We start from the raw sequence: 27,172 nt of genomic DNA, 5'->3' as shown, positions 1-27,172 counted from the left end.
AACCATCCTAAGACCTGTGGGTATAGGGAATAAGGGCTAACTCTTAAAGGCCTATGGGTCTCTGGCCCCCATGAAATATTTGAGGAGGCCACCCCCCATTTTTGGGTGTTTTTTTTAAACACAACCTTTCATTCTTCTGCAAGTTGCCAGACAATTTCTCTTTCATTTGCCCTCTAAACACACACACACACACACACACACACACAGGTCATGAGGAAAACACGATACAAGAAAATACAAACGTGGACAGGTCCCATCATTGTGGGCCAAACGCAAAAGAGGCTTTAAAGCAGGGTTTCCCAACCTTGGGTCCCCAGCGGCTCCCGGACTACAGTTCCCATCATCCCTCCCCATTGGTCTTCCTAGTTAGGGATGATGGGAGTCCAAAAACAGGTGGAGACCCAGGTTTGCTTTAAAGGGAAAGTAGGCTGGCCCTGTGACACCCTCTGCTGGCCAAAAGCACTGCCCCAGAATCTGAATCACCCCCAGTACTGCTAATTGGAATTTATAGATCGCAAAACTGAAGTTTGATCGGCACTTAAACCTCTAGGGTGCTTCTTGGTGCTTTCTGCCCCATCTAGAGTACCCACAGAATTGTGGCTTCTACTGGCAACACACATAGGAGAACATATGAGATACAAACCTGGAAAGGGCCACACCAAATGCACATCCGGTGTGAAGAGGTAACTATTCCCACTGTTGAACAATCCCACAGGTAGAGGAGATGAAATGCTAGAAGTGTTCTCTGGGGCAAGGGGAGCTGCTGGGAAATTGAACTACAGGCTCAAAATATGACTTTTCTTAAAGAAGTGGCTGACAACCTGCTCTTTCTCTCTGTTCCACCAGAATCAAAAGAAGAAGTTGAGGTATCAGAGTGGTGCCTGGTTCAATAAATTGAAGTTGAATCTTGAAAATACAGAAGCGTTTTGTGTCCTAAGTTATTGAATCTGGGAGGAAATGACACACAGATGATGATGATGATGATGATTGCTGCTGCTGCTGCTGCTACTACTACTAGTTCTCTGTTCCACCTGAATCAGGAGAGCTGGTTGACGTTATTAGACCAGTGATATTGAAATGATCTGTCATTTATGTTGAGTGGCTTCCTTTTGTTGTTGTTTTACTTTTGTTTATGCTTTAAATTTGAGGCTACTTTGGCAGTAAATGCATGTAAGTTGGAACTTGGTCTAGATAGCAGAGGAAGTTTACAGTGGATTCCAGAGAAATTCTTCCCATGAGGCTAGCAGATTTCCCTTCCTTCCTTCCTTCCTTCCATTTGTGTCCCATTCAGCCACAGGTTCTGCACATTGCAGATTTAGACTCTGCCAAACAATACTGGGATCGTCTACGTCAGATACACCTGCAGGGCTTCTCTTGGGATGAATTTACTGCCTTCATCTCCTGGACCTTAATGCAGTTCATCAAATTATCCTTGCACATCAGATTGATACGTTAGTCACACGTGTGGTAAGGATTAGACAATTGTCCCCCGGTTCATGCTTTCTTGCACGCATAGGTGAATCTGTGGCAAGCAACCAATATAGATGACGGCATTTATCCATTTTTTTGCAAAGATAAGGGATGTGGTGGCAAGCAGCCAATTCAGAACCATCCCATGTGCTCTCTTAGTCAGGTGGCGGGACATACTAAACTCAGGGCATTCTTAACTCTTTATATTGTCACTCCTATCAAAGGAGTGAATAAAAAAGGGAATCATGTATGACCTCGAAGCTGAAATAATGGTGTAAGATATGAGACTGCGCTCTACAAATGTCTCTGGAAGAAATGCCCTCTGACATGATGTAAGCACAAAGTGAATGAACTTGTGTAGGGAAACTGTTTGGGCATATATGACACAGATCCACTAACTGCCCTTATCAGAAAGACCATGCACCAACGTGCACCACACCTAACTGGGTGTAGTGAGAATCACATACACACAGGCCCATTGATCCACGCAGACATGGCATGTTACCTACGTAAGCAAGAAATAAGCCCACCCTACCCATATATGTATGGCTGATGAAATGTAGTCCAAATATGATGAAATGTTCCTGTATGCTTTTGTATAAATAAGGCTCTTGCAGCCCAAATAATCATCAGACTCTTTCAACCCACACTGCTGTGAGACTGATCATTTTCGCACAGGACGGGCTGGCTCCCGTCAGATGGTGCCACGTGTGAGTGACTTCGGACAGTCACGACGCCTTCGCTTAGGCTCCAGCGCTCACCTCGCCCGGCAAAAGGGTTTCAAGGCGCCTTATCATCCTTCGTGGATCTCCGGTGAGTTGCTCCCCCCCCATACCTTTAAAAATGGGGCTATCTCTCTCTGCACCACAGAAGAAATTTTTTGATGCATTGAAATTTCTCCTGGCTACTGACAGCCTTGTGGTGTTGGACGAAGACTTAAAACTTCTTATTAAAGCTTTGGCTGCCCATTGCCCCTGGTATCGCCAAGACGGCTCCTGGGATTTAAAAGAATGGGACAAAATTGGACATTTCTTCTACACTCATTCCCAAGTAGACCTTTGCGTCCTCAACGCTTGGTGCAAAGTTTACAAGGCTATGTCTACCCTCAGCCCGGCCAATATTCTTTTGGCTGCTGCCCCCCCGACGATTTCTCCTTTACCAACTGCTCAAGTGTCCATATCTCCAGCGCTGCCCTCACCTCCTCTGCAGGCTGATGTGCTTCCCAAGGCCCCGGAGGTGTCCAATTCATCTGCTGCAGCACCCCTCCTGCCTTTTGATGTCTCTATGCCCGCAGCAATCCTCAATAATGCAGCCCAGGCCGCCCATCAGGCTGCTGATGGGCAGCTTGCTGCAGGTGCTGCACCCCCCCTGCTCCCGTCCTTTTGACACAACAGGACGTAGTCGATAGACTTACTGGGGAGGGTAATTTTCTAACCATTCAGCAACAATTGGGGCTTGATCCTTCCTATTGGGAAGCCACTGCTGCCACAGCCCAGGCAGTTCTGACTGTTGTTCCTGATGCAAAAACAGAAAAGGGAGGGCGCTGGGGCAGTGCGCTCCAAGGATCCTCAGAACCTTATGGGACATTCATTGATCGCTTATACAATGCCCCTAAACGCCAAGTGCAGGATGAGGCAGCACAAGAAGTCATTGTCCGCCAGTTAGCGTTTGACAATGCCAATGAGGACTGCAAGCAAGTGTTGCACCCTCTGTTGACTACCCCCAACATTGCAAAAGAAAAGATTCAGGAGGACTTAAATGTTACCATGATGCAAGCAGAGCTGACTGTTGCAAAGGAAAAGATTCAGCGCACCTTGCCACTCACCTATTTGGGAATGGACTTAGTGGCAAAAGGCAGACGCCGTGCTCTGGCTCTTACTGGCATGGACTTACAAACAGTGTATTTGCCATTTTCCCAGGAAGAGGTTAACCACCTGATGACTGCTACCCATGCCCAAATTGCCTTTGCTGATTTTGTGGGTCACATCTCCAATAATCCACCTAAAGACCCTAGACTGTCCTTTCTGACTGGCCTTCGCTATGTATTGGATTCTCCCTTTTCCCCTCTCCCCCTACCATCCACTTATCGTTTTCAAGGATGGCACCAAGACTCAGGGGGTGGTGGTGTGGGAGGAGGGGGGTGTCTGGCATAGCTTGTACACCACAGATCAGACCTCAGCACAATGCTCTGAGCTCACGGCGGTCATTCTGGCTTTCCAAACCTTTGATTCTAAACCTTTTAACCTTGTGGTAGACTCTCAATATGTGTATAATTTGTTGACAATTTTGCCCTATATCACGCCTTCTATAAGATGATAATTTGTTTGCATTGTTTTCTGTTCTACAGAATTTGATTCAGCAGTGCAGTCATAAGTTTTATGTAGCTCACCTTTGGTCACATACACCATCCAGGGTATTTGGCTGAAGGTAATGCTCGTGCTGATAAGGCCCTTGAAAACTGATGTTTTCTCTCTGTTTGTTCCGATCCCCTGCTGAGCCACTCCACCTTCCATTAAAATGCGATGGTTTTGGCTAAATCCTTTTCTATTCCTATTTCTCAAGCTTGAGACATTGTGTCACAGTGAGCTGTGTGTTCTAAATCATCCACAGTAATACCTTTTGATGCAGTCAACCCTAGGGGCTCGCATCCCCTAGCGGTTTGGCAAATGGATGTTACCCACACGCCCTGATTTGGCTCCCTTTTCAAAGGTGCATCTCACTGTTGACACTGCTATGGCTTTATTTGAGCGACCCCTCTGAAAGGGAAAAACACTCGCCACACTATACAGCATCTTCTGCATTGCTTTTCTGTTATGGGCAAAAACCCCAGTCCCTGAAAACAGATAATGGTTCTGTTATATCTCGTCGTTCCTTTTCTAATTTTTTGCTCTCTTAAGACCCTCCTTCACAAACAGTTGGGAGGCCGCTTCTGTGATCTCAGAATACCTAATATTGTTCACTAAGTGCTGTTTACCTTAAATCATCTGTTGTACCCTCATAATAGGAATCACACACCTGCAGAAGTTCATTTCAGAAGGAAGAGGTGTTGCAATGCCTTTTAGTGCCTTTTAGTGTCTTACAGGTTGCTTCCTGATCCTCGTTGCTCCCTGATCCTCAGTGGAAAGGCCCAAACTTCCTGTATCCTGGGGACGCAATTTGCTAGCAGCAGCAGATACCACCATTTCTACAAAATTAATGCTGATGGCCGCCCATGCCTTGCCCTGGACTGCGCTTTCTCTCTGCTGGACCACAGGCAACCCCTGTGTGGGTGGATCAGTGGCCCTTGCCTAAGGAGAAGCTTGCAGTGGCAGACCAACTCATTGCAGAACAACTTGCCCTGGGGCACATTGAACCTACTATCATTCTCACCCTTATTGCCCCCCGCGAACATTGTGAAACATCGCCCTCGCCATACTGCCCTCTTGAAGAAAAACCGACGGCCGAAACCCTATCATAATATTTGGAGTAATAATATATTTGTTAAGACATCACTCATTTTGCTGATATGTTAAATTCCTCTGATGTTGGCTATGTATGCATATTTCTCCTCAGTCGAGATGATCTGGCATTTTATTGCATGATATTCCCATTAATGAGTCTAATTTTGAGTCCTATTGTTTTTGGTTTAATCACATGCCAGTAGATTCTTGGGACACTATCCTTATTGTAATCCTTATTGTTAATGGCTCCTTTTGCTTTCTTAATGTCACCACCATGAGCGGTAGGCCTAAGGTAGCAATGAATTTACAGGGATCTCCACCGCCTCGCCAACTGGACAGAGGCTTTGTTTAATTCCCCCATTTTAGTTTTGAAATTGATTAATAATGAAATGTTAGAAATTAGGGAGATCACTTTATATATTAGTTATGCTTTAAACATTATATTAACTTCTAAGGAAGGAGTTTGTGCTTTAATATATTCTCATTGCTGTATGTATAGTCCCAATCAAGCACCTAATATTTCAGCCACCATTAATTACATGAGAAGAAATGCACTGAATCCACTGAATCCTCCCGATGGTTTCGATCCTAGGGAGTGACTAACATCTTGGCTCCCCAATGGTGTCGGTTTTGGAAATTGCTTATGATTATTGTATGATTATTGTTTTATTGATTGTAATTTGCTGTTGTATTCAATGCCTTCCCTTCCTGCTTACTCAATGCATGGCATGGTGGACCACACCTCGTCCCTCCTCCAGGCTCACTAGAGGGTCTACGTAGCATGGTATAACGCCTAGGAAGTACTGTGTATAACTCTGATTAAAAGTATTTTCATATAAAACAAAGTAAGAGGGAATGTAGGGAAACTGTTTGGGCGTATATGACACAGATCCACTAACTGCCCTTATCAGAAAGACCATGCACCAACGTGCACCACACCTAACTGGGTGTAGTGAGATCACATACACACAGGCCCATTGATCCACGCAGACATGGCATGTACCTACGTAGCAAGAAATAAGCCCACCCTACCCATATATGTATGGCTGATGAAATGTAGTCCAAATATGATGAAATGTTCCTGTATGCTTTTGGTATAAATAAGGCTCTTGCAGCCCAAATAATCATCAGACCTCTTCAACCCACACTGCTGTGAGACTGATCATTTTCAGCAGCAGGACGGGCTGGCTCCCGTCAAACTTGTGTGTCTCCATGCCCGATTGTGGCCATCAGGAACCTGTCCGATGGAGACCCAGGAACCAGCCCAGCAAGGCTTCAGGAAGAGAGCCACTCCCACCCGGGGACCCAAGGGCGAAGGCCTCCAGCTCCGAGCCCCAAAGCGCCCTCTCCTTGCCCCCCATCCTGACCTGCCAAGGGCCGAAGGGAAGCTCTCCAAGGGCGGCTTGGCTCCCGGCTCTTGCTCCGCTCCTTTTTCCCTGCAAGTTGGACAAGGGAGGGAGATGCTCAGAGCCCAGACAAGAGCCAGAATCCCCCCCAAAAGCACCCCTTCCCATAGGCGGAGCCAGGGGGGCAGCTGCCCCATAGATCCTGTAAAATAATAAACAGCTGAGAGAGGGCTGAGCTGGGCGGACCTCGGCTTTGCAAGGGTTAAAGGAGCGGAGCTGCCTTCCTAGAGAGGCCAGGAAGCAAGAGGGGGCGGGCCAGGTCCTCCAGAGCCCAGGCCCCTCCCTCTCCTGCAAGGGCTGCCTGGCTGTCCCCTCCTGGGATCTGGTGAGTGGGGAGGCGGTGGGGGTCCCAGGGCTGCAGCAGGGGAGGGGGCCAGCCTGGGGGTGGGGCTGGTCTGCTCAGGCAGGGGGAGGAGAGGGTCCTGCCAGGGAGGGGCCAGGTCTGCAAACGCTCTCCTTCCTGGAGATCACAGGATCCCAAATGGCTCCCACGAAATCTCCCTTTTTCGAACAAAGGAGTCCCTGGGACTTTTAACTCTGTGTGACTTCGCTCAGCGTCATTGCACAACAGAGGAAACATGGGCAGATGGTTTTCTAAAGCTGTACGAGGAGGTGGGCTAGCCCCCCCCAAAAGAACCCACGTGGAAGAAGGAAGGAAAGAAGAAAGAAAGAAAGAAAGAGGGGGAGAGAAAGGGCAGGAATAAAGAGAGGGATCCCAGCCCATAGTCTGGCTGCTGCATTGCAAACCAGTTTCCCAGTGTCTCCAAGGGCAGCTCCACACGGAGGCCACTGCAGCAATCCCCTCGCACCCAGAGCAGGGCATCCCAGTACCACATCCTCTCTGTCCCAAAGGGATTGTTGCTGGAAAACCAGCCGGAAATGGGCGCTTGCTACTCACTGGAGCCTCCAGGGACATCAGCAATCAATGGCTGTGTGTGGTGTGTGTTAAGATATCTAATAGAATAATGATGCTAAAATACCTTCCTAAATTACAGGGGAAGTGTCTTTGGCCCTGCCCACTTGGCCCTCAGGGGGTTGGCAAGATACATACCTGGCCCTCAGAGCAAAGAAAAAGAGATCCCACCCAAGGAGTCTGTCTTGAGAGCGGCAGAGATTCCAAGTGCAAGAAAAGGAGACAGAAGCAGGGGAGTGGGAGTGGGGGTGGGGAGCAACTCCTGAGGACCCCCGGGTGAGGACCCCCACTAGAGCCAAGCATCCATTTCCCACAAGATACAAAGGATTCCCTTGTCAGTCAGTTCTGACTTCATGCATTGACTGTAAGGCAGCAGAGACCAGGTTGATTAATCTCACAGAAATCCCTTCAGTTGCCTCCACATTTTGCATTGCTAGAAGGCTAGAGACTTATTTCTTCTCCTCTTCCTTCTCCTCCCAGCAAGACTCATCCATGCTTGCTCAGGGAACCATTCCCTCCCCCCGTCCTACAAATTCTGTAACAGAACAATGTATTTGCTTTGTAGGATTTGCTAGAGCTTCTCATTAAGACGGACAGAACTTGCAGAAAAACCAAAGGATTCCTTCCGATCTCTTGGAAGCTTCCTGAGACCACAGATGGATGAGCAAGAGTCAGCTGGCCCCAAAGGAGGAAGAGGCCGTGCCATCCAAACTGGGAGCAGTGGGGGATTATGGGAAAACTCTGTGCAGAAGATCCTGGGTGAGGAGGACACCTCCGCTCAGAGGTGCAGAGCCGGCAGTTGAGGCAGTTCTGCTGCCAGGAGGCCAAAGGACCTCGAGAAATTTGCAGCCGACTCTACCACTTTTGCCACCAGTGGCTGAAGCCAGAAAGGCACACGAAAGCTGAGATGCTGGACCTGGTGATCTTGGAGCAGTTCCTGGCTGTCCTTCCCCCAGAGATGGAGAGCTGGGTGAGGGAATGCGGAGCGGAGACCAGTTCCCAGGCGGTGGCCCTGGCCGAAGGTTTCCTCCTGAGTCAGGCAGAGGAAAGAAAGCAGGTGAGAGAGACGTTCCTCTGGATACTCCCCAAGAGGCTCCAAAGAGGACAGAGAACACCCATAATGGTCTGCTAATGGCCCATCCGTTTCCTGGGAAAGCATCCATGGAATGAGATCGCACACCCTTCAAGTCTTTGTCATTCTCTTTCTAATATTTCTCACCATTCTCTGTTTTGAATCCTTGTTTCTTTTTCAGGAAAAGGATCATTTTGCAGAAATGGACCTTGATTCCTGTGAGGCAGAGAGGCCTCCGTTGGACACCAGAGAGAGGCCACTGGGTAAGGAGGAAGGTGGTTTTCCTCTGTTTGGTCTCATTCTTTTTATTATTCTGTTCTTTTTATTATTCTGTTGGGTTCCAACTCATTTGAGGGTGCTTTTCGTCTTGTTTTGGGGGGAGACAGTTGGGAACAAGGGTCCAGAGGAGGGGAGATGTATTTTTGCACAACTAACATATGAAATGGGCACAAACTTAGAGATGCCCTAGAATCCTAGAATCCTAGAGTTGGAGGAGACCACAAGGGCCATCCAGTCCCAACCCCTGCCAAGCAGGAAACACCATCAAAGCATTCCGCACAGATGGCTGTCAAGCCTCCGCTTCAAGACCTCCAAAGAAGGAGACTCCACCACACTCCTTGGCAGCAAATTCCACTGTCCAACAGCTCTTACTGTCAGGAAGTTCTTCCTCATGTTTCGGTGGAATCTACTTTCTTGTAGTTTGAATCCATTGCCCCGTGTCCGCTTCTCTGGAGCAGCAGAAAACAACCTTTCTCCTTCATCTATATGACATCCTTTTATATATTTGAACATGGCTATCATACCTGTTTACCTGTGAAGAAGAAGGCACTCCTGGCATCCTGCTTACCTTTTCTCTCTTGCAGGTGACAGAATGACGCCAGCAAGACCTCCTCATCTGTCTTTTCATGGGGGCAGAAGGGAAGCAGCGGCTGTGCAACCAGATAAGGTCAGGGGAAGCTGCCTTGTGGGGACAGAGGCTGAGGGATGGAGCAATGTCATGGACTGGTTGGGCACAGAGGAATGGTGGGTGGAAGCAGCCGGGAACCAGGAAGGGAAGATGGCTCAGAGCCCAAGAAAGAAGATTGCACCTAAACATTAGGAAGAACTTCCTGACAGTAAGAGCTGTTCAACAGTGGAATTTGCTGCCAAGGAGTGTGGTGGAGTCTCCTTCTTTGGAGGTCTTTAAGCGGAGGCTTGACAGCCATCTGTCAGGAATGCTCTGATGGTGTTTCCTGCTTGGCAGGGGGTTGGACTGGATGGCCCTTGTGGTCTCTGCCAACTCTAGGATTCTATGATTCTAAGTGGAGGTAGAAGGATGGACGGTCAGAGGAGGAGGAGGGAGAAGCCTGGGAAGAGGAGGTGTCAGAAGTTGAAGGAGTAACAGGGCTTAGTGAGCTGGGAGACTCTGTGGCAGAATGCAGTGCAGAATCAGAGGCAGAAGAGGAAGGAGGCGAGTGGGAGGAGGGAGGTCGAGAGGCAGAGGTGAGTCAGGAGAAGGAGGAGCCACTGGTGTCTCCCTCTCCTTTTGCCTGAAGCCACCCTCCCTGCTTGTCTCTCAGAGCCAGGAGACCCCCTGCATTGCAGGAATCTCTGCCAGATAATTCAAGACAGATGGCCATCCAAACCAGGCTTCCTTTATTTCTATATTGATCACTGAATGATAAATTGGTTTCTAAGCAGTGGACAAATGAGAACAAATAGTGGCCTGGATTCACCTAACCAGCCCCATCCACTTAAAAATGGGGCCTGCCCCCCATTCCTCCCCCTCTCCATGCCCCCATGAACCCCTTGAATTTGACTCTAGGGCATTCAGAGGGAACTCCCCAGAGCAGCTCAATGTGCAGCAAAGCAATCCTATTGAAACAACACGCGATTTACAGGAAGGAAACAACAGAGCATTGTGTAGCAGATCATATTGATGCTGTCTCAGAGGAGGAAATTCCCCTTTTTCTTTTAGGGTCCAGTGTGCTTTGAAGATGTCGCTGTTCATTTCACGAACGAGGAGTGGGCGTTGCTGGATCCTGACCAGAGAGCTCTGCATAAGGACGTCATGGAGGAGAATTGTGGGATCGTGGCCTCTCTTGGTAAGGTTCCCTGTGGGATCATCATATCTGCCTGGAAATTCAAAAAATACCTTTATGTGACCAACCTCTTATATTTCCTCAGAGCTCAACAGCGCCCCCTATAACACCTGGGAACCTAACACCCCCCACAATAAACAGCAAATTACAAGGTTGTTTTTTCTTTACAATCTTCCTCAAATTATTCCTTTTTCTACCACGATTGGGCTGCTCTGAACTGCCCTGGCCATCTTAAATGTCAGCTTCAGAATTGTTAGGAAAGATAAGTAGCTTCAGGTTTTCTGTTTTTGTTTTTGCTCCTGTCAGTCTTGTGTTGACCAAAGAGACGACTGACATTGGAGATGGAGGGGATGCCATGACTGGGCCAAACAAAATCCATCCCAGAGAAGAGCCAGGCTTATTGAATCTCAGGTGGTAGTAGCAGTGTTGCTGCTGCTGCTGCTGCTGCTGCTGAAAGTAATACAGTGGTACCTCAGTTTCAGACTTAATCTTTTCCGGAACAGGGCTGTTCTTAAATCGAGGTACCACTGTAGTAACAATAATAATTTTTATTTATACCCTCCCCATCTGGCTGGGTTACCCCAGCTACTCTGGGCGGCTTCCAACACATATATAAACATGAAACATAAATAATAATAATGTGATCCCATATAAAAATAACATTAAATTTAAAATTTAATGTTATACTATAATGTTATACTAAATACACAACTTATACACAACTTATACTAGTGGCCAAAATTGGGGAAATCTTTTGTGAAAAGTTTATTTCTGAGGTGTGATGGCTCATAACATCACTTTTGTATGGAGTAATACCATAAAATTATATATCAATGGAAAGATAATTTAATGAAGAATGTAATAACTTTTATGAAGGAGTGTTTATCAGAACAGAAGTCATAAAAACGTGAAACCTTTGGTAACCCTTGGTAACCTTTATCTTTAATTACGGCTTAACCTTCGCATGAAGCGGTCCAAGTTTTTAGTTCTGCAGCTATAATATTGTGGAACCAAGATTGAATTATTCCCTCTGTTAATTGGGCTTTATTGCTGGGTTGCTTCTGACAAACAAGTTTCTTTTGTCAACTTCATAGATTTCCGATTGGGTTAAAGTTTGGGCTATTCCCAGGGCATTCCAGCAGGGGAATGGGATTATCTTGAAAGCACCTTTTGCACACAGCAGTAACATGACATGGAGCTGAATCCTGTTGAAATGGAATGTGTGTGTGTGTGTGTGTGTGTGTGTGTGTGTGTGTATGTGTGTATGTTTCAGTTTCTGGGAAAAGATTACCTGCAGAACGCTTCAGTTTGGGCTCAAGTATTTCATTCATGCATTTTGGAGCATTTACATCCTCATTAATGACGCAAATTCTGCCCACACCTTTTGGTGCCATACAACCCCAGAACACCACACCATCTGGGTGTTTCACGGTCGGTGTAATGCACTCAACTTCACATTGCATTGCACCATGTCATCTTGTATACACCCAGATGATTTTCTTCTGTCATGTAGGGACAGTCTCTCCATTCTTCGATGGTCACTTGCCTTTGTGCACCTTTTCCTGCCTTTCCCAGTCTGAATTTGGAGTGACTGAGTCTCCTTATACCTCTTCAGAAATATAGAAATGCCAGCTTTGGTTAAGTTTCCCACAATCTCTCTTCTAATTTTTTCACAACTGTAGCCTTGTTCACTTCATAATACTATTTTACATTGCTTTCTGTGTGACCAGTCACCTCTTTGTGCCATTTCTATAATTTTATTATGATTTACAACCTCACTAAATGAAAGAACACAAAAAACCAACCAACCTGATAGCAATCACATAACACACTGTCAAAAGTCAACGTAAGCAAGTTGTGCTTCCTTTTTCTGGTTATTTGGCTATAACGTGTGATGCAGCAGCTAAAAAAGCCAATGCAATTCTGGGCTGCATCAATAGGAGTATAGCATCTAGATCAAGGGAAGTAATAGTACCACTGTATTCCGCTCTGGTCAGACCTCACCTGGAATACTGTGTCCAGTTCTGGGCACCACAGTTCAAGAAGGATACTGACAAGCTGGAACGTGTCCAGAGGAGGGCAACCAAAATGGTCAAAGGCCTGGAAGCGATGCCTTATGAGGAACGGCTTAGGGAGCTGGGTATATTTAGCCTGAAGAAGAGAAGGTTAAGGGGTGATATTAAAGCCATGTTCAAATATATCAAAGGATGTCATGTAGAGGAGGGAGAAAGGTTGTTTTCTGCTGCTCCAGAGAAGCGGACACGGGGCAATGGATTCAAACTACAAGAAAGAAGATTCCACCTAAACATAAGGAAGAACCTCCTGACAGTAAGAGCTGTCCGACAGGGGAATTTGCTGCCAAGGAGTGTGGTGGAGTCTCCTTCTTTGGAGGTCTTTAAGCGGAGGCTTGACAGCCATCTGTCAGGAATGCTTTGATGGTGTTTCCTGCTTGGCAGGGGGTTGGACTGGATGGCCCTTGTGGTCTCTTCCAACTCTAGGATTCTATGAACATTTGATAGAATACAGGTAATTGAACAAACTTTGTTGAGTTGCATAACTGATTAAATTATCTTTCCATTGATATATAATTTTATGATATTACTCCAAAAGAAGTGGTGTTATGAGCAATCAAACCTCTGAAATACACTTTCCCTCAAAAGGCTTCTACAATTTTGGCCACTACTGTATATCAAACTAAGCAACATTCAACAACCCATCAGAATCTAATAATAAATATATTGGTTAATGACAAACAACACAGGTAATGAACACACACCCAATTCCTTTCAGTTCTTCTCCATTTGTTCCTGAGCCTCTAATCCTTTTTTGTCTCCATTGCAGATTGTGATGAATCGGAAATCGAGAACAAAGGTGACCACAACAAAATCCCCAGAGAGGAGAAGCCACGTACAAATATGGACTGTGGAGAAAGCTGCAGTCAGAGCTCCCATTCCACTTCCAATCAACAAAATCTCATTGGAAAGAAACTCTATCAGTGTATAGAATGTGGAAAGAGCTTCAGTAGGGGCTCCACTCTCACTTCCCATCAAAGAATTCATACAGGGGAGAAACCCTATCAGTGTGTGGAATGTGGAAAGAGCTTCTGGAAGAAGGACAAGCTCTCTTCCCATCAAAGAATTCATACAGGGGAAAAACCCTATCAGTGTGTGGAATGTGGAAAGAGCTTCAGTACAAGCTCCACTCTCACTTCCCATCTAAGAATTCATACAGGGGAGAAACCCTATCAGTGTGTGGAATGTGGAAAGAGCTTCCGGAAGAAGGACAATCTCACTTCCCATCATAGAATTCATACAGGGGAGAAACCCTATCAGTGTGTGGAATGTGGACAGAGCTTCCGGAAGAAGGACAATCTCACTTCCCATCATAGAATTCATACAGGGGAGAAACCCTATCCGTGTGTGGAATGTGGAAAGAGCTTCAGTACGAACTCCAATCTCACTTCCCATCAGAGAATTCATAGAGGGGAGAAACCCTATCAGTGTGTGGAATGTGGAAAGAGCTTCAGTCAGAGCTCGTCTCTCACTTCCCATCAAAGAATTCATACAGCGGAGAAACCCTATCAGTACTTGGAATGTGGAAAGAGCTTCAGGAAAAAGGACAAGCTCACTTCCCATCAAAGAATTCATACAGGGGAGAAACCCTATCAGTGTGTGGAATGTGGAAAGAGCTTCGGTACGAGCTCCAATCTCACTTCCCATCAGAGAATTCATACAGGGGAGAAACCCTATCAGTGCTTGGAATGTGGAAACAGCTTCAGTCAGAGCGCTCATCTCACTTCCCATCAAAGAATTCATACAGGGGAGAAACCCTATCATTGTGTGGAATGTGGACAGAGCTTCCGGAAGAAGGACAATCTCACTTCCCATCATAGAATTCATACAGGGGAGAAACCCTATCAGTGTGTGGAATGTGGAAAGAGCTTCAGTACGAACTCCAATCTCACTTCCCATCAGAGAATTCATAGAGGGGAGAAACCCTATCAGTGTGTGGAATGTGGAAAGAGCTTCAGTCAGAGCTCGTCTCTCACTTCCCATGAAAGAATTCATACAGCGGAGAAACCCTATCAGTACTTGGAATGTGGAAAGAGCTTCAGGAAAAAGGACAAGCTCACTTCCCATCAAAGAATTCCTACAGGGAAGAAACCCTATCAGTGTGTGGAATGTGGAAAGAGCTTCAGTTATGGCTCCCATCTCACTAAGCATCAGAGAATTCATACAGGGGAGAAACCCTATCAGTGCTTCGAATGTGGAAAGAGCTTCAGTCAGAGTGCTCATCTCACTTCCCATCAAAGAATTCATACAGGGGAGAAACCCTATCAGTGCTTCGAATGTGGAAAGAGCTTCCGGAAGAAGGACAATCTCACTTCCCATCATAGAATTCATACAGGGGAGAAACCCTATCCGTGTGTGGAATGTGGAAAGAGCTTCAGTACGAACTCCAATCTCACTTCCCATCAGAGAATTCATAGAGGGGAGAAACCCTATCAGTGTGTGGAATGTGGAGAGAGCTTCAGTCAGAGCTCGTCTCTCACTTCCCATCAAAGAATTCATACAGCGGAGAAACCCTATCAGTACTTGGAATGTGGAAAGAGCTTCAGGAAAAAGGACAAGCTCACTTCCCATCAAAGAATTCATACAGGGGAGAAACCCTATCAGTGTGTGGAATGTGGAAAGAGCTTCAGTTATGGCTCCCATCTCACTAAGCATCAGAGAATTCATACAGGGGAGAAACCCTATCAGTGCTTGGAATGTGGAAAGAGCTTCAGTCAGAGCGTTCATCTCACTTCCCATCAAAGAATTCATACAGGGGAGAAACCCTATCACTGCTTGGAATGTGGAAAGAGCTTCAGGAAAAAGGACAAGCTCACTTCCCATCAAAGAATTCATACAGGGGAGAAACCCTATCAGTGTGTGGAATGTGGAAAGAGCTTCAGTACGAACTCCAATCTCACTTCCCATCAAAGAATTCATACAGGGGAGAAACCCTATCAGTGCTTGGAATGTGGAAAGAGCTTCAGGAAAAAGGACACGCTCACTTTCCATCAAAGAATTCATACAGGGGAGAAACCCTATCAGTGCTTGGAATGTGGAAAGAGCTTCAGGAAAAAGGACAAGCTCACTTCCCATCAGAGAATTCATACAGGGGAGAAACCCTCTCAGTGCTTGGAATGTGGAAAGAGCTTCAGGAAAAAGGACAAGCTCACTTTCCATCAGAGAATTCATACAGAGGAGAAACCCTATCAGTGCTTCGAGAGCCAGTTTGGTGTAGTGGTTAAGAGCGGCAGACTCGTAATCTGGGGAACCGGGTTCGTTTCTGCACTCCTCCACATGCAGCTGCTGGGTGACCTTGGGCTAGTCACACTTCTCTGAAGTCTCTCAGCCCCACTCACCTCACAGAGTGTTTGTTGTGGGGGAGGAAGGGAAAGGAGAATGTTAGCCGCTTTGAGACTCCTTCGGGTAGTGAAAAGCGGGATATCAAATCCAAACTCTTCTCTTCTACTCTTCTTCTTCTTCGAATGTGGAAAGTGCTTCACTCAGAGCTCCCATCTCACTTCCCATCAACGAATTCATATAGGAGAGAAACCCCATCAGTGTTTGGAATGTGGGAAACGCTTCAATACGAGCTCCAATCTGACTTCCCATCAGAGAATTCATACAGGCAAGAGACCCCATCAGTGTGTGGAGTGTGGAAAGAGCTTCAGTAGGAGCTCCTCTCTCACTTCCCATCAAAGAATTCATACAATTCATGTGGAATGTGGATTGTGGAATGTGGAAAGAGCCAGCGTGGTGTAGTGGTTAAGAGCGGTAGACTCTTAATCTGGTGAATCGGGTTCGCATCTCCGCTCCTCCACATGCAGCTTCTGGGTGACCTTGGGCTAGTCACACTTCTCTGAAGTCTCTCAGCCCCACTCACCTCACAGAGTGTTTGTTGTGGGGGAGGAAGGGGGAGGAGAATGTTAGCCGCTTTGTGACTCCTTCGGGTAGTGAAAAGCGGGATATCAAATCCAAACTCCTCTTCTTCTTCTTCTTCTTCTTCTTCTTCTTTTTCTTCTTCTTCTTCTTCATTGATAGCACCAAACTCACTTCCCATAAGAGAATCCATAGAGAGGTTGGAAAAACCATTATGCAGCTTTAGGAGCCAGGCAAATCTGCATCTTTTAAACCAGACATTTGGCTGATTGACATCTAATGACCTTTTAAAATGTGATGTTTTGTGTTTTTATGTTGTGTTTTTATTTGTAACCGTCCTAAGACCTGTGTGTATAGGGAATAGGGGCTAACTCTTAAAGGCCTATAGGTCTCTGCCCCCCCATGAAATATTTGAGGAGCCCCCCCCCGAGTTTTTTGGGTGTTTTTTTTCAAACGCAACCTTTCATTCTTCCACAACTTGCCATACAATTTCTTTTTCAATTTGCCCTCTTAAAAATAAAAAAATTAATGCACAAAGGTCATGAGTGAAACAATTGAGGTCTTGCAAATGTGGAAAAGGTATTACGGGTCTGCTCCAGAGAAGCGGACACGGGGCAATGGATTCAAACTACAAGAAAGAAGATTCCACCGAAACATTAGGAAGAACTTCCTGACAGTAAGAGCTTTTAGACAGTGGAATTTGCTGCCAAGGAGTGTGGTGGAGTCTCCTTCTTTGGAGGTCTTTAAGCGGAGGCTTGACAGCCACCTGTCAGGAATGCTTTGATGGTGTTTCCTGCTTGGCAGGGGGTTGGACTTGATGGCCCTTGGGGTCTCTTCCAACTCTAGGATTCTAGGATTCTATGACTGGCCATTTTCACTCATACATAAGAGGACAGTTGATTGTTCCGCTAATGACCAGAGGGGGGCACACAAAATAATAATAACCCAGTTTTCTGAAACATTTTTGAATAGAGATCTGTACCCCAATCTCCTGTATATAAAGAAGTCATGTAGCTCCCAATTTTCTTTAACATAAATGTCTATGGAACAAAACTGAATCGACCCAAGTCTTCCTTCCTCCGCCAACCTCAACATTTCAAGCGAAAAGACAACACTTCCCCGTCCCCAGGTGAAACCCCCTGGCCTTTCATTGGTAGAGCCGCCACCATGCCAGTGGTGTTTGCCTCAGCGCGGTGTGAGGACTGACTGAGTGGGCAATGAGATGCTTGGTGGGGTCTGAAATGGCTGTGCAGGCCAGATCCATGACCCTGGCAGGCTGGATTTGGCCAGTGGGACATAGTTTGAGGACCCCTGGTCTACATTGACTGGCAGCAGCTCCCCAGTGCCAAAATGGTGGGAGGTGCCAAAAAAGGTGGGAGGGAAGCGCCTGCTTGATCTCAAGAGGCAGGGAGTTCCAAAGGGTCTGTGCTGCCATAATAAACAATTGAGGTCTTGCAAATGTGGAACAGGTATTATGGGGCACCTGTAGGTGAAGCAGTCGAGTGGGCGCCTGTGGGAGAAAAAGTTCTCTCAATCCACTCTCTACATGCCGTGCAGAAATTCCTAAACATCCATCGTAGAATTCTCCCACTAGACATTACCAGGATTTCAAAGGTGGAATTGTCCAACAACTTTCAGGGTGTCCTGGTTTTTACTTTTTGAAATCGGGCAAGCCTAGGTCACTTGGGATACAATGGAGAATCTCCTTCAGGGCTGAAGTCAAACTGCTGGAAGATTGCAGCACCTGCAATAGAAGCCGAATACAGGAGAGACATGTTTAGTTGCAGCTGGGGCTGATGAAGGCATCTGTTTGTGCTGCTGCTGCCGATGCACCAGGGCGTTTCTTCTCTCTGCTCTCCTCCCAGAGGTCATTCCTCCTCTAGTCACTGCTATGGATACATGACCATATTGTCTGTCTCCAGGCGCTGTGGTCGTCTGTGGACTGTATCTCTCTTCCCTCACCCAAAGGGATAGCTGAAAGATGGATAAATAGACCCAGGAAGCGAGTATGAGGTGTGAGGCCATGGCATGCAGACAACAGGGTCTGATTACCTTATGGGCCTGAGTCAGGAAGAGGAGTATTTGTTTCAAGAAACAGTGAGCCCACCTCCAGTCTGTAGGGACCTCACCTGTTGGATGACCGGGAGAGTGGTGACGGCAGCTACTGCATAGTAAAATCCAGTTGGCAGCACTGCAGGGTTGTTGTGCAGGAGATGGGCAAAAAAAGGGAGTGTGAGGAGCTCTCCTGAGGCTCCTCCCCAACTTCTCCACAATGCACAGAACCACTAAAACACATATTCTGTAACATTCTCAACTGGCTACACAGTACTACCTGAGTTTGGAGGGGGGGATCATTATTTATTCAATTTATATACAGCCCTTTATCAAAAGATCCCAGGGCAGTGTGCAACATTAAAAACACATCAATGATAAGACATAGTAAAAACATAGTAAAAATTGTACTGACAGATAATAATAATCAATACAATAAAAAAGAATACCCGCTCTTTGTGTTTCAGTGCTCACTGAATCCAGAAGGGACACAGAGACACTGACCATGTCCTCTTCTGCAAGTCCAACGTTCTCTCCCATTCCTACTGCCTGCATCAGGATGTCATGAAGCTAGCCTGTGCCAGCATCAAGGTTAACATCATCTATGGACTCGTGGTCATCATTTTTGCCATTGGGGTGGATTCCCTGCTCATCTCCTTGTCTTACTACTTCATCCTGAAGGCTGCCCTGAGTTTGAGCCAAGAGGCACGTGCCAAGGCTCTCGGGACGTGCATCTCCCACATATGTGCTGTCTTCCTTTTCTACGTGCCCTTCATTGGCTTGTCCATGGTTCACAGGTTTGGTAAGACGCACGGCTCCAACATCCATACTGTGATGGGCAATGTCCACCTTCTGGTGCCTCCAGTACTGAACCCCCTCGTCTATGGGGTGAAGACGAAACATACGCATTTGCAGAACTAGGTGCTGATAAGAACTTTTTGCAAATAAAATAAAAATAAAAATAAATCATTCATTTATCAGTTCCAGCATCATGAAACACATGGAGATCCCTCTGCAGGGTGTGGGATGTCTCTCCGGTGAATCATTGGGTACAAGCTCCCATCTCCTGCCCCCTCTATTATTATTCATGGATATTCTCAATACTAGAAGCATGGATGCGTCAAGAAGACCCCTTGCTATGGTGATTTTGAGCGCTACAGATGACAGTCCTGGTTCTGCTCCATTTCACTCCCAAGTGGGTTGTGAAGATCCTTCTGAAGATTCCACACTGTGAACTTCCATTACCACCCAGATCTAAGGAATCCTTCTCTATATATGGGCTCATTCCTGGCCCATTTGGAAGACCCAGTACAGTTTTCTCTTACTGGCCATCTGTCAGGGATTCTTCAGCTGTGATTCCTGCATAGCAGGGGGTTGAACCAGATGGCCTTTGGGTGAACTTCCAACTCTACAATTCTATGATTCTGTGATAAGGAGGTTTGGAGTGAAGTGCCATCAGCATGTGGCTGACAACCTGCTCTTTCTCTCTGTTCCACCAGAATCAAAAGAAGAAGTTGAGGTATCAGAGTGGTGCCTGGTTCAATAAATTGAAGTTGAATCTTGAAAATACAAAAGCGTTTTGTGTCCTAAGTTATTGAATCTGGGAGGAGATGACACACAGATGATGATGATGATGATGATGATGATGATTGCTGCTGCTGCTGCTACTACTACTACTACCAGTTCTCTGTTCCACCTGAATCAGGAGAGCTGGTTGACGTTATTAGACCAGTGATATTGCAATGACCTGTCATTTATGTTGAGTGGCTTCCTTTTGTTGTTGTTTTGCCTTTGTTTGTGCTTTAAATTAGAGGCTACCTTGGCAGTAAATGCATGTAAGTAGGAACTTGGTCTAGATGGCAGAGGAAGTTTACAGTGGATTCCAGAGAAATTCTTCCCAGGAGGCTAGCAGATTTTCCTTCCTTCCTTCCTTCCTTCCTTCCTTCCTTCCTTCCTTCCTTCCTTCCTTCCTTTTGTGTCCCATTCAGCTCAGAGTGTCCTCCAACATTTATTATTATTATTATTATTATTAGTCCCATCCTCCAGGAACTCATAATCTAAGACAATCAAATGGTAGGGGGATAAAATGAAATTAAAAAGACTTAGAAATGATAAATCTATCCTCTCAAAACTAACCCAAAGACCTGCTGACCATACCAATTGTCCTGCAAAGGGCAGTGGTTCTTTTAGGATTTAGAAGCAATGAACACACTGGTGGGTGAAGGCTGAAGATTCTTTATTAATGCAGAGAAAGACTAAAGGATAAAAGTGAAGAACAAGACCACAATGCTTATGTCCGTCTTATTGCTTGGAATCCATTGAACAGCAATGCAAGGACTCCTCTGTCTGCAGTCTGGGTGTACACTGAGGCTCAAAGATGCAGGGCTTCTCTTGGGATGAATTTACTGCCTTCATCTCCTGGACCTTAATGCAGTTCATCAAATTACCCTTGCACATCAGATTGATACGTTAGTCACACCTGTGGTGAGAATTAGACAACGGTCCCCCGGTTCACACATTCTTGCATGCCTAGGTGAATCTGCGTCAAGCAACCAATATAGATGACTGCATTTATACATTTTTTGCAAAGATAAGGGATGTGGTGGCAAGCAGCCAATACAGAACCATCCCAGGTGCTCTCTTAGTCAGGTGGCGGGACATACTAAACTCAGGGCATCCTTAACTCTTTATATTGTCACTCCTATCAAAGGAGTGAATAAAAAAGGGAATCATATATGACCTCGAAGCTGAAATTGTTATGTATTGAAGTTCTCACCCTAGGCCACTAGGGGTGTGTGTATATAGTTCATTCTGCTGCAGTTTTCACTCAGGTCCACTCTTGCAAATGAGGGTTTGAAAGTGACGTTCAGGGATTGGGTAACTAAAGAAAGTTGTTACTGTTGCATTGTAGCTGAGTTCTATATAAGCAGGCTGCTGAGCCCTTCAGCTCACTTCTGTTCCAGCCTGAGAATAAACAAGAACTGCTTGGAAATCTCTGTGTCATCTGCTGTGTCCACCCACTACTTAACAGAAATAATGGTGTAAGATATGAGACTGCGACCTACAAATGTCTCTGGAAGAAATGCCCTCTGACATGAGGTAAGCACAAAGTGAATGAACTTGTGTGTCTCCATGCCCGATTGTGGCCATCAGGACCTGTCCGATGGAGACCCAGGAACCAGCCCAGCAAGGCTTCAGGAAGAGAGCCACTCCCACCCTGGGACCCAAGGCGAAGGCCTCCAGCTCCGAGCCCCAAAGTGCCCTCTCCTTGCTCCCCATCCTGACCTCCCAAGGGCCGAAGGGAAGCTCTCCAAGGGCGGCTTGGCTCCCGGCTCTTGCTCCGCTCCTTTTCCCTGCAAGCTGGACAAGGGATGGAGATGCTCAGAGCCCAGCCAAGAGCCAGAATCCCCCCACCCCAAGCATCCCTTCCCATAGACGGAGCCAGGGGGGCAGCTGCCCCATAGATCCATGAAAAATAATAAACAGTTGAGAGAGGGCTGAGCTGGGCGGACTCCGCTTTGAAAGGGTTAAAGTCAACTGAGCTGCCTTCCTAGAGAGGACAGGAAGCAAGAGAGAGGAGGCCAGGTCCTCCAGAGCCCAGGCCCCTCCCTCCCCAGTCCTCTCCCCTCCTGGGATCTGGTGAGTCTCCCCTCTGTCTCTCTCTCTCTCTCTCTTACCCCCCACCCCAGAGGGTGCAGTGGGGAGGCGGTGGGGGTCCCAGGGCTGCAGCAGGGGAGGGGGCCAGCCTGGGGGGGGGCCTGGTCTGCTCATGCAGGGGGAGGAGAGAGAGGGGCCTGCCAGGGAGGGGCCAGGTCTGCCACGCTCTCCTCCCGGGAGATCACAGGATCCCAAATGACTCCCACGAAATCTCCCTTCTTCGAACAAAGGAGCCCCTCGGACTTTTAACTCTGTGTGACGTCGCTCAGCGTCATTGCACAACAGAGGAAACATGGGCAAAGGGTTTTCCAAAGGTGGACGAGGAAGGAAGGAAAGGGGGGGGGGAGAGAAAGGCCAGGAATAAAAAGAGGGATCCCAGCCCATAGTCTGGCTGCTGCATTGCAAACCAGTTTCCCAGTGTCTCCAAGGGCAGCTCCACACGGAGGCCACTGCAGCAATCCCCTCGCACCCAGAGCAGGGCATCCCAGGACCACATCCTCTCTGTCCCAAAGGGATTGTTGCTGGAAAAGCAGCCGGAAATGGGCGCTGCTACTCACTGAGCCTCCAGGGACCTTGTGTGTGTGTTAAGCTATGTAACAGAATAATAATGCTAAAATACCTGCATAATTTTCAAGGGAGATGTATTTGGCCCCACCCACTTGGCCCTCAGGCAGTTGGCCAGATACATACCTAGCCCTCAGAGTAAAGAAAAAGAGATCCCACCCCAGGAGTCTTTCTTGAGAGTGTCAGAGTGTCCAAGTGCAAGAAAAGGAGACAGAAGCAAGGGAGTGGGGGTGGGGGTGGGGAGGAACTCCTGAGGACCCCCGGGTGAGGACCCCACTAGAGCCAAGCGTCCATTTTTTGCAAGATACAAAGGATTCCCTTGTCAGTCAGTTCTGACTTCATGCATTGACTGGAAGGCAGCAGCAACCAGGTTGATTAATCTCACAGAAATCCCTTCAGTCGCCTCCACATTTTGCGTTGCTAGAAGGCTATAAACTTATTTCTTCTCCTCTTCCTCATCCTCTTTCTTTTCAAAAAGATAGCTCATAGTCTGGGATGTGGTGCAGTCCAGCCCTGGTTCCCTCCAAGACTCATCCATGCTCAGGGAACCATTCCCTCCCCCCCGTCCTCCAAATTCTGTAACAGAACAATGTATTTTCTTTGTAGGATTTGCTAGAGCTTCTCATTAAGACGAACAGAACTTGGCAGAAGACCAAAGGGTTCCTTCCGATCTCTCAGAGGCTTCCTGAGAGCACAGATGGATGAGCGAGACTCAGCTGGCCCTGGAACAGGAAGAGGCCATGCCATCCAAACTGGGAGCAGTGGGGGATTCTGGGAAAACCCAGTGCAGAAGATCCTGGGTGAGGAGGACACCCTCCGCTCAGAGATGCAGAGCCAGCAGTTGAGGCAGTTCTGCTGCAAGGAGACCAAAGGACCCCGAGAGATTTGCACCCAACTCTACCACTTTTGCCACCAGTGGCTGAAGCCAGAAAGGCACACGAAAGCTGAGATGCTGGACCTGGTGATCTTGGATCAGTTCCTGGCTGTCCTTCCCCCGGAGATGGAGAGCTGGGTGAGGGAATGTGGAGCGGAGACCAGTTCCCAGGCGGTGGCCCTGGCCGAAGGTTTCCTCCTGAGTCAGGCAGAGGAGAGAAAGCAGGTGAGAGAGACTTTCCTCTGGATACTCCCAAGGGGCTCCAAAGAGGACAGAGAACATCCCATAATTGTCTGCTGATGGCCCCTCCGTTTCTTGGGAAAGCATCCATGGAATGAGGTCTCACACCCTTCAAGTCTTTGTCATTCTCTTTCTAATATTTCTCACCGTTCTCTTTTTTGAATCCTTGTTTCCTTTTCAGGGAAAGGATCATTTTGCAGAAATGGACCTGGATTCCTGTGAGGCAGAGAGGCCTCCGTTGGACACCAGAGAGAGGCCACTGGGTAAGGAGGAAGGTTGTTTTTCTCCGTTTGGTCTCATTCTGTTGGTCCAGGGGTGGGGAGATTTATTTCTGCACAACAAACATATGAAATGGGCACAAACCTAGAGATGCCCTGTTTTACTTGTGAGAGAAGCAGGCACTCCTGCATCCTTCTTACCTTTTCTCTCTTGCAGGTGACAGAATGACGCCAGCAAGACCTCCTGATCCATCTTATCATGGGGGCAGAAGGGAAACAGCGGCTGTGGAACCAGATCAGGTAAGGGGAAGCTGCCTTGTGGGGACAGCGGCTGAGGGATGGAGCAATGTCATGGACTGGTTGGGCACAGAGGAATGGTGGGAGGAAGCAGCCGGAGAACCAGGAAGGGAAGATGGCTCAGAGCCCAAGGAGTGGAGGTGGAACAAGGATGAGTGGTCAGAGGGAGAAGAGGGAGAAGCCTGGGAAGAGGAGGTGTCTGAAGCTGAAGGGGTAACAGGGCTTAGTGAGCTGGGAGACTCTGTGGCAGAATGCAGTGCAGAATGAGAGGCAGAAGAGGAAGGAGGCGAGTGGGAGGAGGAAGGTCGAGAGGCAGAGGTGAGTCAGGAGAAGGAGGAGACACCAATGGCTCCCTCTCCTTCTGCCAGAAGCCACCCTCCCTGCTTGTCTCCCAGAGCCAGGAGATGTCTGACAATGGAGGAACAAAGGCAGGCTGCACACTGGCGCACTGTTGGATCTCTTGCCAGAAACCCCAGAGAGGTGGGGACTTGGAAATCTGTGGGGAGTCGGGCAGCCTTCACTCTGTGCAACTGCTTTTGTGGAGGAAGAGGCTCAGGGAATGAGCTGCTGTTCTCATGAGACCTGAAACTCAGCCAAGTCTGTGAATATCATGTTCTTGCTCATAAAGATTTAAATCTAGCTGTGAACTGTGGCATTTCCTGCCCATATAGCTCTGTTACTCCAGCCTTCTGAATGTCACCAGTAGGATTCATCTGTAGTTGCTGTTTTCATGGAATCCTATAGTTGAAAGGGACCCCAAGGGTCATCAAGTCCAACCCCCTGCATTGCAGGAATCTCTGCTAGACCATCCAAGACAGATGACCATCTAAAACAGGCTTCCTTTATTTCTATATTCATCAATGAATGCTAAAATTGGCTTCTAATCAGTGGACAGACTATTACAAATAGTGGCCAGGATTCACCTAACCAGCCCCATCCACTGCAAAATGGGGCCTGCCCCCCATTCCTCCCCCTCTCCATGCCCCCATGAACCCCTTGAATTTGACTCTAGGGCAATGGGAGGGAACTCCCCAGAACAGCTCACGAGGAGAGGAGAAAGGGGATCCTTCCATCTGGCAAACTGGAATGCTTGCGTTGGCAGAATGACTTGGAAAACACAAGGTGGAGTACCAGCTATTTGCACAAAGACGAACACCCATTATTAAAACACAGAATAAAATAAGCACGCACAAATAAAATGTGCAGCAATACAACCCCTTTGAAACAACATCACAATTTACAGGAAGGAAACAAGAGAGCATTGTGTAGCAGATGCTATTTCTGCTGCCTCAGAGGAGGACATTTCCCTTTTACTTTTAGGGTCCAGTTTGCTTTGAAGATGTTGCTGTTCATTTCACAGACGAGGAGTGGGTGTTGCTGGATCCTGACCAGAGAGCTTTGCATAAGGAAGTCATGGAGGCGAATTGTGGGATCATGGCCTCTCTTGGTAAGGCTCCCTGTGGGATCGTCCTATCTGCCTGAAATTCAAAATACCTTTATGTGACCAACCTCATGTACTCTCTAAGAGCTCTACAGCGCCCCCTACAACACCTGGGAACCTAACACCCCCACAATAAACCTTGAACAGCAAATTGCATTTTTGTCCGTGAACAATCTTCCTCCAGTTATGCCTTTTTATACCACGATTGGGCTGGTCTGAACTGCCCTGGCCATCTTAAATGTCAGCTTCAGAATTGTTAGGAAAGAGAAGTAGCTTCAGGTTTTCTGTTTTTGTTTTTGCTCCTGTCAGTCTTGGGTTGACCAAAGAGACGACTGACATTGGAGATGGAGGGGATGCCATGACTGGGCCAAACAAAATCCATCCCAGAGAAGAGCCAGGCTTATTGAATCTCAGGTGGTAGTAGCAGTGAGGATGATGAGGATGATGAGGATGATGATGATGATTCTTAATTGGAAGTACCACTGTACTAATCACAATAATTTAGTTATACCCTGCCGATCTGTCTGGGTTGAGTCAGCCACTCTGAGCGGCTTCCAATACATACATATATATATAAACATAAAACATAAATAATAATAATCTGATCCCATATAAAAAGAACATTAAATTTAAAATGAACAACTTATACCAGTGGCCAAAATTGTGGAAACCTTTTGTGAAAAATGTATTTCTGAGGTTTGATGGCTCATAACACCACTTTTGTGTGGAGTAATACCATAAAATCATAGATCAATGGAAAGATAATTTAATGAAGAATGTAATGCAACAACTTTTATGAAGGAGTGTTTATCAGAACAGAAGTCATAAAGAAAAAACATGAAACCTTTGGTAACCCTTGGTAACCTTTAGCTTTAATTCCAGCCTTACCTTCCCATGAAGCGATCCAGGTTTTTAGTTCTGCAGCTATAATAATGTGGAACCAAGATTGAATTATTACCTCTGTTAATTGGGATTTATTACTGGGTTGCTTCTGACAAACAAGTTTCTTTAGTCGGCTCCATAGATTTCTGATTGGGTTAAAGTTTGGGCAATTCCCAGGGGCCATTCCAGCAGTGGAATGGGATTATCTTGAAAGCACCTTTTGCGCACAGCAGCAACATGACATGGAGCTGAATACTGTTGTGTGTGTGTGTGTGCTTCAGTATCTGGGAAAAGATCACCTGCGGAACATTTCAGTTTGGGCTCAAGTATTTCATTCATGCATTTTGGAGCATTTACATCCTCATTAATGACGCAAATTCTGTCCACACCTTTTGGTGCCATACAACCCCAGATCATCATACTATCTGGGTGTTTCACGGTCGGTGTAATGCATTCAACTTCACATTGCATTGCACCATGTCATCTTGTATACACCCAGATGATTTTCTTCTGTCATGTAGGGACAGTCTCTCCATTCTTCGATCGTCACTTGCCTTTGTGCACCTTTTCCTGCCTTTTCCAGTCTGATTTTGGAGTGACTGAGTCTCCTTATACCTCTTCAGAAATATGGAAAT

At 46.9% G+C, this 27,172-nt stretch overlaps 2 protein-coding genes and 1 pseudogene across 2 annotated transcripts in view; 2 read left to right on the top strand and 1 right to left on the bottom strand.

Annotated features, from left to right (window-relative positions):
* Positions 1-2,856, top strand: part of LOC117045003 — a gene marked incomplete at its 5' end in the record, with an annotated part of 374,050 nt that extends 371,194 nt beyond the window's left edge. Inside the window, 1 exon segment of the mRNA XM_033145796.1 lies at positions 2,385-2,856. Coding sequence (XP_033001687.1) covers positions 2,385-2,856 — 472 coding nt within the window.
* The window catches only part of LOC117044872, a 934,741-nt pseudogene that overhangs the window by 789,944 nt on the left and 117,625 nt on the right, over positions 1-27,172 (bottom strand).
* Positions 11,164-27,172, top strand: part of LOC117045002 (zinc finger protein 721-like) — a 32,495-nt gene continuing 16,486 nt past the window's right edge. The window contains exons 1-3 of the mRNA XM_033145795.1: positions 11,164-11,184; positions 13,367-15,643; positions 18,848-19,252. Coding sequence (XP_033001686.1) covers positions 11,164-11,184; positions 13,367-15,643; positions 18,848-19,252 — 2,703 coding nt within the window. The remainder of the gene's footprint in view (positions 11,185-13,366; positions 15,644-18,847; positions 19,253-27,172) is intronic.

The sequence above is a fragment of the Lacerta agilis genome, chromosome 4, assembly GCF_009819535.1.
Source record: "Lacerta agilis isolate rLacAgi1 chromosome 4, rLacAgi1.pri, whole genome shotgun sequence".
Classification (NCBI taxonomy): domain Eukaryota; kingdom Metazoa; phylum Chordata; class Lepidosauria; order Squamata; family Lacertidae; genus Lacerta; species Lacerta agilis.
The sequence above is the reverse complement of the archived record's forward strand: the minus strand, read 5'-3'. Positions and strand labels throughout refer to the sequence as shown.